The sequence below is a fragment of the Melopsittacus undulatus genome, chromosome 6 (assembly GCF_012275295.1).
Source record: "Melopsittacus undulatus isolate bMelUnd1 chromosome 6, bMelUnd1.mat.Z, whole genome shotgun sequence".
NCBI classification, from domain to species: Eukaryota; Metazoa; Chordata; class Aves; order Psittaciformes; family Psittaculidae; genus Melopsittacus; species Melopsittacus undulatus.
Window position 1 is genome coordinate 41,235,689 of NC_047532.1, and position 16,855 is coordinate 41,252,543.

The 16,855-nt window shown below is 36.6% G+C and overlaps 1 protein-coding gene across 1 annotated transcript in view; it reads left to right on the plus strand.

Moving 5' to 3' along the window:
- PRKCI (protein kinase C iota) overlaps nt 1-16,855 on the plus strand; it is a 28,946-nt gene that overhangs the window by 1,656 nt on the left and 10,435 nt on the right. Inside the window, exons 2-9 of the mRNA XM_005146881.4 lie at nt 6,318-6,439; nt 10,349-10,438; nt 11,757-11,807; nt 12,956-13,041; nt 14,383-14,523; nt 15,381-15,435; nt 16,151-16,209; nt 16,592-16,768. Coding sequence (XP_005146938.1) covers nt 6,318-6,439; nt 10,349-10,438; nt 11,757-11,807; nt 12,956-13,041; nt 14,383-14,523; nt 15,381-15,435; nt 16,151-16,209; nt 16,592-16,768 — 781 coding nt within the window. The remainder of the gene's footprint in view (nt 1-6,317; nt 6,440-10,348; nt 10,439-11,756; nt 11,808-12,955; nt 13,042-14,382; nt 14,524-15,380; nt 15,436-16,150; nt 16,210-16,591; nt 16,769-16,855) is intronic.

Consider the following 16,855-nt stretch of genomic DNA (forward strand, 5'->3'; position numbering starts at 1 on the left):
AATGTGCTAGAGGTCTGCACAATGAAAATCTGAATTTTGCTGGTCTAATTCAGTGATTCTCCAACAATTACATATAAGGCAGGAGAAGCATCTGTTTTGGCATCACAAGCCACTATTAAATAGTAACAGTTATAGGACCTAACTGTAAAAGTCTTGAGTGCAAGGGTTGATGGTGGTTCATTGGGCCATTAAGTTTGAGAGAAGGTGATCTAAGCAGAAAAAAATGTAGGTTGTTTTTGGATTAAGAGTGAACATATGATACTCTCAACAGCTTCCTTCCAGTTATCTGAGTTAAGTACAAGAAATGGTTTATTGCATTTACAGTATTTATTATTTGTTATCTCTTTTTTTGTAATTTTAAGAGAGATACAGAAATCATGCTGAGTGTTTAATTTTTGTCTTGTGTCTGCTTTGGGGCTTTTCTTGTCAGAAATCTCTAAAAGTTCTGTAGAGACTGGCATGGTCTGTGGCTTTAAAAGATGAGTGAAACACTGTCTAAGTCATACTACATGAAATACTAAACTCTGTTTTACAGTTCTTTTAATCCACCATTTCTTAAGGAGGTGGAGATGTCTTTGGCTATTGGCTGGTGGGATTGTTCATTTGGTCCAGCAGTGAATTTAAAGTGGGAGCTGTTCTGGGTTAAAACCATTAATTTTTCTTCTGCTGGGTCAGTTTTAATCTTGATCATTTCCGCATGCAATCACATGAATTCTTTAGCACAGGGAAGCTGTGGTGCAAGAACAGAGAAAGCAGCTCAGGGTTGTGGAAGTGAGGAGGAAAACTGCTACATTGGACAGGAATGCTGGCTCATGACACTTTAGATATGAGGTAATAATTTCACAGAGAGAGGAATGTTTCTTTTGAGTCTTATCTATTGACTTTTTATCTGTTAATGCAATTATCAAGTTTACTTTTAATAATGATACTGAGTCACGTAGGGTGTTGGTTAATCATTGCAAATACCAACAAACTAACAAGCTGAATGCCTTAGTCATGATTTGTTTCAAGAGCTAAATAAATTATTCCTTCTGCTTCCTTACAATGGAAGGTGTCATTCCATTGTCTTGGGCTTAGAAGATCTATCAGGTAGTGGGTATCAAAGCAAAACACTTCACCTGCACTTACACTGCAGCAGCTTGGAGACTGCGACTCCAAATGCTGATTATTAAAGGCAGTATTTTCCCCATTTGTCAAATAACGTGTCTCAAGATTAGAGCTGGAGAGAGGATTTAATGGGAAATAGTGTTAATCAGGAAATGTTAATCTCCCTTAATTTCATTTTAATAGAAGCGTTTAAGTAGGTTGTAGAAGTTATTGTGGAAATCTTGACAGGAAGGTCTTTTCATCTTCCGGAAGGAGTTTCTGGTTAAAGAATGAAAACTCAGTAACTCAGAAGCACAGATTTGTTCTTGAAATAGTGGGAATCTGATAGGTTGGGATATTCGCCTGGGGCCTGAGATGCCTGCTTACTGACTTAGAGCAAAGAGCTGAACCTGAATCCCCAAAACAGGCTTAGGCTGGCCAAGAGCCTAATTGCTTTTCTCAGCCAAGACAAAAGCTTTCATGAAGAACACTTTGAAAGGCCTTTGTTTCATTCAGCTGTGCAGTGGTAATTCTTTAATTAATGAAATATGTGAAACCAGGAAGGAAAATTTTCCTAAAATGAGCAGTGATGATGACAGTAAGGGGATGGGGAATTCTCAGGAATTTGAAATTAAGGCATTAGGTTGAGTTTGTTTGCCTGTTTCCTTCTCTTCGGTAAGCCGTGCTTATCTTTCTCAGGGGGCTGGTTGTTTGAAATGCTGGAAACAGTGTTATCAATTTTAAAGAGTTACGGTAATCTGCACAGTGTATTAATACACTGAGTTCTTAGGGATTTGTGGTTACACTGACGTTTACCTACTTTTTGTTGATACAGTAGCAAAGTGTAGCTGCTTCAAAGGTGAACAGCATCTGTAATTAAAACCATTTAAGCTTTCTAATATTAATCCAAGTTTACCTTTTATCTCATTTCTTCTAGATGCTTTTTTGCCAGTTCAATATGAGAAACTATGATTAAGGCAGGATTACATGGTAGTAGTAGAGAGCAGATAGGAGTAATACGCTGCTTGTGCTCTAGAAATCCTGTAGAATTAACACTGTTGATTTAAAAAAAGAAAACCAAAACCACGCAACAAACTTGAAGAACCATTTTTCTGTCATGATTAGGACTGCTATCTTGCATGCTTTCAGTGCCCAATGTAGATTTTGCTCTCTTTGTTTACTCTGTGTAGGCTGTAATGTAGGTTAGACTTCTAATATAGTTAAAGGCACAGATTACCAGTGTTTTGCTTGTTTTCTGTTTGGTTTGGTTCAAAGGAAGAATGCTCCTGACAGTTCTCTCATGATACATGTTAAACTTAAATCCAGGAAATTAATTTTCTAAGAATTTTTGAGTTTACACATCCTTTATGCTTCCTCTTGATCAGTTCTTCAGCTCAATGTCTTCTGTTGTCTGTTGAGGATCTGATTCTCCATAGAAGTGTTCAGCTTGGGAAAGCTTTGGTCTAAGCCTCTGAACACATTTTCACCCCTTCTTGCTGTTTCAATACTGATTTGATTTTCTGGTGATAAACTTTTTCCAGAAATAGATCATGGATGCAGGCAGTTTGAGATGTCTGTTTTTACAGTGATTGTTCTCTCAGAAGTTTAACTTCAGAAGTGAAAAATGAGATGCAGATATTGAATTGCATTTAACTGTTGGCATTGGTGTTTGGGATTTTTGTTCTGGTTGCGTTTTGTTTGTTTATGTTTGGGTTTGTGTGGTTTTTGTTGTTTTTTTGTGGTTTTTTTTGGTTTTTTTTTTTTTGCTTAAGGGATATTATGACTGTTGTATGATCTGTAAAATAAAAGGCATGAGGACAACTGATCTCAGGAAAGGTCAGGAAGATAGTGATGGGGTTCATGGTCTTCTAGAGATATTTAAAACTTGTTTTGTAGCATTTGTGTTTAGATTTGTCATTTTCTCAGTCTTCCTATGGTTTATCTTCTACTGATTCTTAGATTTGCAGGGTAGGGATTCACACAGGCCTTTTATTAGTGTGAATAAAATGATCCTTTATTAATATTCATGGAAGATATAAATGACAGCATGCTAAGTGACAGTAATTCAGGACAAGTACTGTCTTGTTTATTTGCATGTTTCTTACTCTCAAGTCCCTGATTAAGACCTATTATAATAGTCCTAAAACAAGTTCTAAAAACTGTGGTGCTTCTGTAGTAAGAGTTGTCACATCCAGATGTAGTGATGCAAAGGGTGTGCTTTAATTGGATTTTCTTCTAATTCCTTGTGTGTATCATGAGAAGACAAATAAGGATATTATGCTTTAGAACAGCTTTATAACAAACATGCTTATTAAAAGTGGCCTATAAGCTTATCTTCATAAGAAGAAAGGGCTGTTGTCAAGATTATGTTTGCCCATGTCTTTGTGAAGGAAAACATTTTGTATTTTTTAATGCAAGGCAGCAGGCTATGGTCTGCATTAACTTTCCTTTGTTCTTTAACTTGGCCTCCTAATTTTTGTTTAAAATGCCAAATTTCTTCTCAGTAGAATTTTGACTTTGTCTTAGCTTGAATGATTACAGGGTTTTTTTCTGTTGAAGACATCATCAGTGTATTTTTCTGGTCCAAGAAGAGTGGAAAACACCAAATTATGCAAAGATGTGGTAACAGAAATACTCTGAAAGTACTCTGAAAGCAGAAAATGTCAGCGTTATCAGTGTAGTTAAAATGGCAAAATAAAGCTCATAGGAAAACCTGTAATCTTTCAGTTTCTGTGTTATGTAAAGCTGGCTTCACATCTCTGGGAAAAGTGTGCTACACGTTGCTTATGGAACCTTGTTCATATTCATATTGGTATTAGCTGGAGATCCCCGAAAGCCTGATTAGTGTTTGGTGTAACAGAGCTGGTAACATCTTCCATATGGGTTTAATAACTGTCCTGTGTCCTGTAATTTAATACATGTCCCGTCTGAGGATTAGGGTAATAATTTAGGGAACTTGCTTAAATTCTGAAATAATTGAACTTTCCTTTTATTCGAAGGGCAACTATTTTGCTACTTAAAAGTAGCAACAAATAGGAAAAGGGTTTTTCAGTTTCTCCTTATAGATACAGATACGGGGCTGCTCACTGTGGTATGCTGTGACTTTTTCTTCACTGAAGTACAAATAAATCTATTTTAAATGAACTTGAATCATCAAGTTTGAAAACCTGATGAATAGTCTTTGCTAATATATATATACTTTTTAATCTTCATTTTTGCTAGAAATCAGTGATGACAGTCTCTTGAGATTATTCTCTGTCACATAACTCTCTTTGCTTGTCTGACAATAAGTCATGTAGTCACCACTTACTTTAACATACCCTGTTTCATTATATACTAGTTCAACCACAAAATGAACTGCAGTAATTGAAATACTTAACTCTGACTTCTCAGTGCCCTTCAGAACTTAACTTTTGTTTAGGCAAATATTCCAAAGTGAATATATCTGCACTAAAATATAAATAAATGAAGGGATAGTAAACTTTAGCACAAAATCAGTGAAGCTACTAAGTAAGCAGTGCCTCATTTCCTTCCCTGAAAAACAGGAAATACAGGTTAAGACTTTGCCTCCTAATAGGGCCTCGTGGGTTTGTCTTTGGTTGATGCCTGTGTGTCGGTAACAGTAACACACTGTTAAATCCACCTCTGTTCATAGAGACAAATGTTGGCACTGGGTTTGCAGTTGGTGCATTTTGATAGAGCATGTGAAGGGAAACCTTTACTGGACAACACGGTTTGCCTTGTGGGATAGTCACAGTCAGGTGTTTCAAACAAAGCCCAGTTTGCCCTGAAGTGCTGTACTGTGTCTAAATACTGGGATCCAAATACTGGTTTGTTTTGCCTTTTTTTTCTTGTGTGAAAAGAGGAGGAGCGATTCCTTAACCAAATACCGTAGCAGCTTTTTGACTGCTTTATTTAGGTTATTGAAGAGGGGTCATTTCATTGCCTTCCTTACTGGAGGCTTTCCTGTAACTACACTGACTCTGTGCTCTTAAATCCAGAAGTAGGTTTGCTGTTCTTGAGTGCTTAGAAATTGCTAGTTTATTTTAATTATGCTGCTGAGCTTAAAAGAGCCTCAGGCAGGTATGTTTATCATGCGTGTTCCCTGCCACTCCTGAAAGTGGTTCAGGTTCAGTGACCACAGCATGTCATGTTAAGTCACCACCTTGACACCAGTCCACCCAGCACACAGGATGATTTAAAGGTGTTTAACCTGCTGTATATGTGTATTTCAGCCTGGCAGGAATGTTGATGTAAATTTTGACCAGCTAGAAGCTTTGCCAGTTTTTTCAATATTTCCCCTCTCACCTCTTACCAAATACTGCTGGTGGCTGGCTCCAACTGAAACAAAACCCAACTAGCTGAGCTTTTTATGGAGAGATTAGTCTCATAGCTCACATATTTGGCTTATAAAAGATGTTTGAAGAGTAGTGTGGTAAACAGCCTTCTGCCTTCCTCTGGACTGTATCTCTGAAATCCTTTTCTTGAAGAACTGCAACCCTGAGTCACCTGTTTCCCCCTCAAGGCCCAGCAAATACCAAGACAATGGGTCAGCATTATATGTTAACACATTTTAAACACCTGGTTAACTTAGCTTTTAATCTTAATTATAACAGAAATACCTATTCTGCATAACAGTAAAGTAGTAGATTTTAACTCTTCCCCATCACTGCAGTGAAGCGTTGTGGGTTCCTTTTTTAAAGGCAATTTCAGTACTTGGAACATTCCCCCAGTCCGCTAGGAAACCTGTTTAATGGTTTTCATTAATTTTTTCATAACATCTACATAATCAAAATGTAGCTGAACACATGTACATTCCTAACAACATTTTGCTAATAACAAAGTAACTGTTAAAGCACAAACCCAGCTATTACATGCTAATAAGGTCCTTCACAATTTTTGTAGCATTTCATTCTTCAGTTTCCACTGGTATGTAATGTATCTCATTTATGTGTGTGGTTAATATCTGCTTCAACTCACTTCAACTGTTTGGACATTTAAATCTTACTTTTCTTAAGTAGATACCTGGAGGAATCAATGTCAAATAATTGGTAATAAAAACAACCTGGAGCCTGACTGCTGTAGGAAGGGAACTTATGTGCTTGACTAATATTTCTCTAGGGGCTACAGCAGGGATAGGTTTTATATTAGTGGTACATGAAAAGTGTTAGAGGTGATGATCAAGTGCTACATATTACAAAAATTCACTGATTTGTTTTTCTCTTTCTCAGGGATATAATGATAACCTATTTTGAACCTTCCATATCATTTGAGGGACTATGCAGTGAAGTTCGAGACATGTGCTCGTTTGACAATGAGCAGCTTTTCACCATGAAATGGATTGATGAAGAAGGTAAATCAATGCTGATCAATATGTTGTTCAGCCATTTAGCCTACCTCTCTCTTTCATCTTTTCCTTTCCCTCTATCTTTGTAAGATAAACTTACGAAATGTATGTCATAAGTGTATTTTTAGAAATAGTATAACTGACTCCAAAAAGAATGGTTATCCAATGCCTCTGTAAATATATCTTAATGAAAAGGTTGTGGCTTCAAACTGCTTAGTGTGTATCATGCTGTTTTAATAGAATAAAACCTCAGTGACTATCAAAATGTGAATTCAGTGTTACGATTTCTTATGAAAGAATTATACTACTAAAGATGACTGTGGTTTCCCTTAAGTCTTAAATCTCTGAAAAAGATCTAAACTAACCTTAAATTATGCAAATTACAGTATTTATTTAAAATACTGACACAATTTAATATATAGCCGAACTGTATGTGTAAGCAAAACCATTATATTTTGAGTGTTTGTATGAGCTGTTACTTTAGCAACTTGAAGTCTATTAACACATAGCTATAAATAAAATTCTTTCAAAATATTAAAAGAGGAATTACTTGTCCAAATGATAACATAGTAACTTTTCATCAAAGCGCAGTAACAGTCTTGGCTGAGAACTTTTGTCATCTCTAGCATTAAAGTTATCCATGTAAGAGTTTACCTCAGATGAAAAAAGAGCTGAGAGTCTGTTCTCCCTTCCTCTTAAGAGATGTAGTCCAGCTGAGCTGTGTGCATACACTAGTAATTTTTTGAAAAGGTTATTTGTAGTTCCTGTTTTCTTTGTGGAATTGGTGTATTCTATATGCAGTTTTGAACTATATGGAAGAGACATCTAAATTACGAAATAGCTGTTGAATTATTTTAGCATGCTAAGGACTTGATGCAATACATAAAAGGCCATAATGTGCAGTGATTTGTTGGCAGTGATTAGTATTTGTGTGCAGTGATCAGCATAAATGGTACTTATAGAACTGTTTCCTCCCCTTCTCAGGGCTTTCCTATTCAAAATTGAGTGACTGCCGGTTTAGTCAGAGCTTAAAGCTAAACACGGACCAGTGCTGATTTTTTGGAAGTGCTCTATGGGCAGGTGTGTTGAAGATCATGTACTCTTGGGAACCTCAGCAGGTTTTCCTTCTTTCTTTCTGCCTTCTTTTTTTTTTCCTTCTTTATTCCTCTTGCTGTTCCAAAGTTGTTTATACCAGGCAGATGCAGTAAGGTAAAATAAACTGTGTTTATGACTGAACTGTGTAGCGGTGCTATTTGGATTGAACATTTACTTCACAGTAATAAGTAAATAGTAAATAAGCTGGCTGCTTTGGTTGATCTCCAGGAGGAAGATAGACATCTCACTGAAGAGTCTGCAGTATCAGTCCTAGTAAGAAGCACAGATCTTGCTTTAATAAAACATTTATAGAAAATTTTGTGTGGAGTCAGTAATTTACTTGAAGCAGCAGTTTGTTCTCTCTCAGTTTCTGCTCTTTAATTAGAGAGGTTTGTTTTGTTTTTTTCAAAAGGAACATTGCAGTTTGTGAATATATGAAAACAATGTAGTCATAGGATTCAGTTTTCACAAACAATCCTTGTTTAACTTAGTCATTGACTTCCAGTTTAATGTCAGTGGAGAAAAAGTTAATCTTGGTGACAAGGAGTGCGTTTAAAAAAAATCTCCCCAACTTTATTATGAGTCACTCTTGCATCTGCAATGCATGGCTTCTTGCCAAGACCCCTGCCTCCTCTCTTCCTCTCTCCCAGATTTTCTTCAGTGTTTTCAGTTGGTATTCTTTCTAGAAACCCATAATCGTCTTTCTTGGAGAGTTCCTGTGGCACATCCTCTTTGCTAAGGCTGAAGTTTACTCTTTAGTCATAGCACAAAGAAATACGTATACTGTGTACCTGTTATGCTACTACCTGTGCTTTGCATAGAACAAGGCAAGAAACATGGTCTAGGCCATCTCTTCGCTAATTCCTGACTAAACTCCTTGATCAGAGGTGTGATGTAACCAGATTTGCCATGTCACCTGGGTTTTTATTTGTCATATGCTAAATGTCTTTTTAGCCTTTGCAAGATGCAGAGCATCATGAATAACTACTTTTATTTCATAGAGGGAGTGATAAACAAGGCAGACCTAATTTGAGTGGAATCACTTCAAAAAATGCTCAGATGCAACTGGAAAGTAGAGCAAACTTGATTTAATTTTAGACAAATTTCTACTTTACCTGTATGCAGTCAGTTTGTCTTGCCTGTCTTCTGAAATGGCCTGTAGGATGAACGCTAGCTTTATGTTTGTGTTCAGTCTGTTGTTTCTAGCTGTGTAACTGGAAGGTAAATGTTTTCCTATGACACTTATCCCAGCTGTCTTTGGCTGCAAAATTTGTACTACTATTCTTCACTTGTTGAAAGCGTATGTCTATACACCTTCTGCTTCTAGTTTCGAATATGTTGTGTGTTCTTGAGAGCCTCCTTTTCTTCTGCCAGAGAGAAACACGAAGCTGTTTGCACAGGTGTCAGAAACAAATGAAGAAAAACTGGTTTGTTGATTCTCGTAGACAGCCTGGGTAGATATAGATACAATTGTTCCTTCTCCTCCCCTGTGCTCTATGCTGTATAAGTTTGTGCAGTGAGTAGGCAGTTTGATGTCCAGATAGGCTAAATTATAGGGGGGAAGTGGTATGGTGAAAAATGACTACATTTACCTTCAGAGATTCATTCTGAGGATTATGACACGCAAAAAAGAATAAAGACAGAATGTTGCGAATGGGCAGTTTAAAATTATTGCTAATATTTTAGCAATAGAAAAGAATGTATACATTAGAGACAAAAATTAACTTAAACTTCCTGTAGGATGAGTTTAAATGTTCTTCCTGCCTGCTAAGGGGGTGGTTCCACTGAAGCCTTAACAACACCTGTATTAATGTTGGTATCTTGTAGTACAAAACAAAGAGAATAGTTAATAGACTGTTTTTAGTTAACTGCCAAACCATGATTTTGTCTAGAGACTCAAAGTGGTAAAACTTTCACATTGGATCTAGTTCAGCTGAGATGGAAATTGTTCTGCTTCCCTCCAATTCAGTTTCCCACAACCAATTTACCACTTAAGGGTGTGGAAAGTAGTATTTCTGCTAAAAACTGGAAATGCTATGTGAAAGTAGTCTTGTCATACGAATTTTTGGCTAGAAAGAAGCTTGTTCTGCTGACATGCTGGAGTATGAGCAGGCAAAGAGAAATCACACAGACATCATCTTGTGTAGGTGGATGGAGGAGGGAAAGTTGAACTGGTAGCCAGAAGTATTTTCTTTCTTTGGGGCTGTGATGACTCAGATTCAATGCTTTTTCCCTTGCCTTAATGCCCTTTCTTTAGGGGTTTTTCCTTCAGATAGTCCTGTGAGGGTGAAAGTAGTTAAAAATCAGAAAAATAGTGTTTTCATTTAAGTTACATGATTTGACAAATGTCTTGATTGAGGTTTGAGGAAAGACTGGAAGCCAGACTGCTGCTGCACCTCCTGGTTAAAGTTTTGGCAATGTTGAAGCAGCTGTGAAAACAGAAGTTGACTCAGTTCTAATTAAAAATCCACAAAATACAATGGAATCTTAGAAGGATTTCAGGTGCAAGAAGATAACCTGCATCTCCTGTACTGAAACACTGTGTAACCATGCTTCTAGCAGATCAAACCAATGGTGTTCTGTGATTATGATATGCTTGCTTCTTGGGAATATCTCATATTTTTATTTTCCTGAAATCATTCAATATGACTGTATTTTCAGGTGTTCTTTCTGAACAGCATTGCAAGTAAATGCTACTATACTTGAGAATATTGTTCTGTTTTCCTATGTTAATTGTCCTGGATCCAGCTGTGAGAGAAGTGTTGAGTGGTACAGAACTAATTGGATTGGGTTTTGTATTGTTTTCTCTCCTTTTTACAGGAGATCCATGTACAGTTTCTTCTCAGCTGGAGTTAGAAGAGGCCTTTCGGTTATATGAACTAAACAAGGATTCTGAGCTTCTAATTCATGGTATGGTGACATTTAATATATTGCTTCTCTTGTTTCTACCGTGAATAAGTGGAATTTTTACCTTGACTTATCTCCATCTTTTGGACAGCTTCCTCGATGAAAGCCTGTTATGACATTCTGTCAAAGAGGATGCTGAAGAGCGCGCGCTGTGCTCTTTTGCTGTCAGCACTTTGTCATTGTCCTTTATTAAATTAAGGGAAGAAAAAATACTTCCTGTTAGTTTATTAATGAAAGACAGACCCTGTCTCTTTCATTCATTCATCCCAAGTGTCTTTGTATGCATGCTGGCAACGAATAGTGGAAGAGATACAGGACAGTGTCCTATGCTTTGTTGTTCGTAAGTGCTTTAGAGCAGCACCTATATTAGCAAAAAAAGTTGATGAGCTCAATTTGTGATGCCAGATTAGTCAAAAGTTTGATTTTTCTAAAATGAAACAGTTTTGAATCTAGTAATACTGTGCCCCTGTTTTATGTGTAATAGCTCAGTTTTTATTTTTCAAGGTTATACACCTATTTTGGTAGCTTCTGCAGTAAATTTTGTTTTTATCTTTTTACAAGTAGAAGATAGATTTTTGTTTAACAGAGATAATAACAGAAAAGTAGAGGATCACTGTAAAGCACACGTTAGTGGGGGCATTACACTAGGGTGCCTTAACATGGTCCTTCTCTAAAAGGATGCAAAAAATCTAGTTCACAGCTCATTTGGAAGGAAGGGACAGCTTTTCAGCTACCCACAGACTTTTAAAAAGTCGAAGAAGAATGTAATCTTTTGCTATATATATTTTCACTCTTTCCATATATATTACATCAGCATGCTTTTTGATCTGCCGTTTTTCCATTTATTTTTGTGTTTGATAAGCTTCTTATTAAAATAGCACAAGGGTGCACTCTGGCCAGTTATACTGCTGAAGCTAAATAAACTGAAATGAAAAAAAAAAAGGCTAATGTAGACAAGATCATATGTAGCTGTTCGGACACTGTAATATAGTAAGTTTATAGTCAAGATTTCCAGATACTGACTGTGATGATTAGTCACATGAGAAACCAAAATTGTTACTTTTCTCCACTTAATTTCCTTAGGAAAGAACTTGGTTTATTCTGCTTCTTGGTCGTATTTCTCATGTATGTCACTGCGTTGTCCAGCCAACTGGGTTTTGTGGTAGCTTTTCAGCTCACTTGCTTTTGCACAAGGTTTTGTTAAAATGTAGTATGTGCCGAATTCCTAAATGGTTGAATGGCTTTCAGAAGTGTTGTATTTAACCTAGATTTATTTACTCTCAGAATAAAAATTAATCAGATGCTAATGTCTGTCTTACAGTATTCCCTTGTGTACCAGAACGGCCTGGCATGCCTTGTCCTGGAGAAGATAGTAAGTAGGCTTTTTAGTTAAAAAATAGGAAAAATCAAGAATTCAGGTTTCATTTTTTAGAAATACTGATATTCTGTGATTTTTTTTTTTATCCTACACTTAGGATTAGTAATAATCAAATATCAACAAATTAAATATTTAAAAGGAATAGAAGTCTTGCTAAACTTAAATGTTGTTTATCACTTCTGAATCATTGTTAATAAGCATTTCACATTCCTGTTAACTATCCATGTCACTCTGCTTTCCTTGCTTTTGCCTCTTCTACTGTGACAATTTTTTATCTTACTTCTGTCTTTGGTAGTTACCAGATTGCTGGCTGATTAGTGTGAACATTACCAATGGTAATGACTTGTTGTTTCGCCATTTAGAGATCACTTAATTAATTTTAAATTGATGTCTAGGTATTACCAGGAGTATTCTCTGGAAACCTCTCAAGTTATGTTAACTGATATAGGTGATTTTTCCCTCTGTCTTAAAGGTTTGTAAAAGAGCATGCGTATGCTACGCACACACAAACATCTGTCAGCTTGACATCCATGTGTGACAAATGTGAATGTGCATGCTTAAAAGTTAACTTCAGCAGTATGGGTGATGCTGCTTTTCTGAAAAAGCGAGGTTGCAGGATGAATTAGAAATAGACTTACAGCTCAGTGTAGTTTTGCATATTGTAGTTTTCAGTTTTGGTTCCTGATATGTCTCTACTAATAAAGAGTAAAAATCAAAACCAAACAGTGGCAGCTGTGGATCTAAACCACTGGAGGATCTGTGCAACCAATCTTGTCAATAAGGACATGCTGCTGAAATGCACATTCTTTCCTCCTCCCCTCAGCTCCTCAAGTTTAGCTAAGATAGGTGCATACTTTGCACACAGGTGTTTGTATTGTTTAGGCAGTTTCACTTCTCTTCAGTCACTATTACTTTTAACTTTGGAAAAGCAGGATAAATTTAGAGTTGATAGGGATATTCTGCTTTAGATTTGCTCCAAAACTTAAAAAATAAAAAAGATACTTGAAACATTACTCTGTGTTTCTGTGAGGTACAGGAGTGAAAATGTACTCTGCAAATCATTCTACACAGAAACCTCCACGGGAAGATGTTGTAGTTCTGTGTTTTTATTTTTATGGATATAATTGTGTTTTTCCTCTTAGAATCCATTTATCGCCGAGGTGCCCGCCGGTGGCGAAAGCTCTATTGTGCAAATGGTCACACTTTCCAAGCCAAACGATTTAACAGGGTGAGATTCTTGTTGGGTACTTGAAACCACGATCCAGGGATGTCTTACTTTTGTAATTACAATGTCACTTCCTTGAAAAATTCTAAGGTGTTTTTATTCTCATTCTTGTTTGTCTGTAGTAGCTACACTTTTGGTAACCCTGTAGTTTCAGGAAACTTAAGTTTGTGATAATTAGTAATGATTATAATAGAAAAATGAAGTGGTTGCAATTCACTTTACATGTACTATGAAAACATGATATTGATTATACAAAAGCTCCTATGTTCCCTTAAAGTCTTTGCAGAGGTCAGACTTGAACACTGGCATCAGATGGCTGTGAGCTGAAAATACATTTTTAGTTCTTTCAGTTCTGGGCTTAAAAACATCTGAGCTTGCTTACATTGCACAGACTTTTCTTTCATGATGTTTAAACTAGAAAACTGCGATGTTTGTCCAAAGAGCCTGCTTGTGATGGCATGTAGTCAACTGAAAATAAAAAACCGTAGTATTTTCAAGAAGCAATGGTCAAATACAATTAGCTGAGGGCCAAGAAGGCTTTCTGTTATGTTTAGAAGAATGAACAAGAAAAAGCAAACCCAAAATACTGGAATAAGCCAGGTTCCTTGACAACTTCAATAATCTTTCCTTCTTTTCTGAGCTTAGTGTATTGTGTGCTTAATGCTTGAGGTTGCCTCCACTAAATTTTATCTTGCGCATCCTTCATATCTAACTTCTAAGCCCTTCCCCCCCCCCCCCCCCCCATCTTTTTTTTCAAGCTCTTCCTGGTCAAAGGCTGTCAAGGCACCATAGCTTAATCACTTTCTACTTTTGCTTTCATAGGCACCCTGTGTTCATGGATCTTTGAGTTGTTCTGTGAATGTCCTTCAGCAATCTTCCCATGTCCTATTATCTGGTGGTTTAATGTGTTGAAACTTTTGCTCTCCTACCTTACTCTGTACAAATTTAAGAACTCATCTACACAGATGAGGAGATGAATAGCAAATTAGCTCAGTCACAGCAGCCTACTGATTCAGCTGCAGTGTTCTGACTTGGAGTTGATTGGCTCATGCCTCCCTGGGGCTGTGTGCAGCAGAAGAGGCTGGCCATGCCTGCACCTTTCCATGTAGATGCAGGCTTTCTGAATGGCAGTTGCTGCTTATTGTTCAGTTGTAGGTTTTGAACTCCTGTGTATTGTATCTGCATGTTCTCAAGGTTTTCAGATAGACACTCTTGGTATAGTGGCAAGTTAGCAGGGATCTCTTTGATCTCTTGTCCCATGGGTTTTGTTGATGATAATCTGGCTGATTAGTTTTCATTGTTTAATTTTGCTCTTTAATTGGTTTTGTTGATTTGTCCTTCTAGAGAGCTCATTGTGCCATCTGCACTGATCGAATATGGGGCCTGGGTCGCCAAGGATATAAATGCATCAATTGCAAACTACTTGTTCACAAGAAGTGTCACAAACTTGTCAGTACTGAATGTGGCCGACATACACTACAACCGGTAAGTAAAACAAGAGTTGTCCTGAAAATAACAACCACCAATCAACCAACCAAACTCCATGTTATGTTAATGGTTTTTGAACTACAGTCTGCAAATAATCACAGTAGATGAAACATCATTCTTTGTGGTTACAGCAACACTTCGCAAGTAAGTGTGGGATTCACATAGCAAAAGGCAGTTTAGTGGCAAGACAGGAATCTAATTTTCACATCTTGTATTTTTCTAGCGTCTAATATAAGCTTAGAAGTGATGTCTATCTCATTCTTTGCTGCTCTGTCACATCACACATTCTATATATACACATGCATTGTTTTACATCTTTGAAGTGAAGTACAGGTGAAATACTCTAAATATCTGTTAAATTATTAGATTATTTCTCATTTTACAGAAAAGGAAGATGAAGTGCAGAGGTTTTGTCTTTTCTCCCAAGAAATCCAATCACCTTTAGTTCTTAAGTCCCCAGAAAATTTTAGATGATTATTGCTCCTGGCTTAATATTTAAAGCAAACAACTACAAGTCTACGTTTTGTGAACTCATTTGACTAATACGTGTACTGCTGAAGTACTTGAGCTTTTCTGTCTCATTTCTCATCTGCTATACTTCTTTTCTCTGTTGTCCTAAGTTGTCACTTCACCAGCTTCTGGAAGCATGTCGTAAGTTCCAGAAAATTGGTAAAATAAGTCCTGCAGTGGTTTCTTTTATTGAATATGAATTAGAGCATATATAGAGTATGTATATTGATTAAACAAGTTTAAACGTAGCTCAGATTATATTCTTTGGGGATCATTTATTGTCTCTAAAATAATGTCTCTTATACTTGGACAGTCTAATACAAAAATCCTGTCTGTATTTGCAGGAGCCAATAATGCCTATGGATCCGTCATCAGTGCATCCAGATAACGTAGAATCAGGTAAGATGAATAGTTTTCCTTCTTTAAATTACTGTAAGTTTCTGAAACATGAACTTTGGGTTTCAAAATGAAACAAAATAACTTTAAAATTACTTTTAAAAACATTCTTTACTTTTTTCATAGAACAAGAAAACTAAGACTTGTATCCCTCTTCTTAATGATAAGGGGGGTATAAATACAAAAATTCCTGTTCTCCATGTCCTACCAGCTTAAGAAACATGGCTAAAAAGGAGGAATTTAGGCTGTCAAAATGTTACCATCAGTAAGCCATGTACTTTAAATCAAACAGACAAAACCCCTTAGCAGAACTAGCAGTGTGTCCACTGGATTTGTAGCCAAACAAGTTCATTGTTGTAGAAATAAGAGTGATAGGCCTAATGTTTGAATTTGGATATAGATGATGGTCAGTTTAAAAAACAGACCACTGTTCTGCACAAGATTCTCTGTGTGTGGAGCTTGAAGAGATCTCCAATTATAATTACAGGATTTTATATTAGCCATAACTGATTGCTAATGCAGTATTCGGAAAGAGTGATTATGATGGTTTACTCTCCTGCACTTAAAAAAAAAAAACAACCCCAAACCCAGCATTTTTGAATACTTGTAATAGAAGTGTTTAAACTGTGTATATCTCTGAGCTTTTGTGTGGAAATTTCAAGGCAAAAGAAAATACTGTTGTGTCACATTGGTCTAACAGGTTTTTTTGCACCTTTAGTTATTCCATATAATCCCTCAAGTCATGAAAGCTTGGACCATGTTGGTGAAGAAAAAGAGGTAAAGTATCTTAACTACGCAATGTGTATTCAGAGACCTTAAAGCCTGTGTCTGTCAATTTCAATATTTTCCTAATTTAATATGTCACAAATGAACAGCTTACAAGCTGTTTTATTTTGAACCATGAGTTGAGATGTGCTTTATTTAGGAAGTATTCCAAAATCCTTCAATCTCATCTGTTTTCTGCATGCCAAGTCTCCTCTGCCTCCTTTCATTCCCCTCACATTCCTCTCCAAGACAAAGCAGTTTTAAGAATAACAAGTGTTAATTGAATTACATGCTTATATTAATTTTGCTGTTCTTGTTGGAAATGCTGACTTTTGCAGTTGTTAAAATTGGAGAACTTGCTTACTCATTTTAAAGTATCTTTCTTTACCAATAGGCAATGAGCATTAGAGAAAGTGGTAAAGCTTCCTCCAGTCTGGGTCTTCAGGATTTTGATTTGCTCCGAGTTATAGGAAGAGGCAGTTATGCTAAAGTACTGCTTGTTCGATTGAAGAAAACTGAACGCATTTATGCAATGAAAGTGGTGAAGAAAGAGCTTGTCAATGATGATGAGGTAGGCAAGCCTTTTACAATAAATCAGGCAACTCTTCCAAAGAGCTTCAGTATTTCCCTCAAGTTGGGAGATTAGTGGAAATTTGTC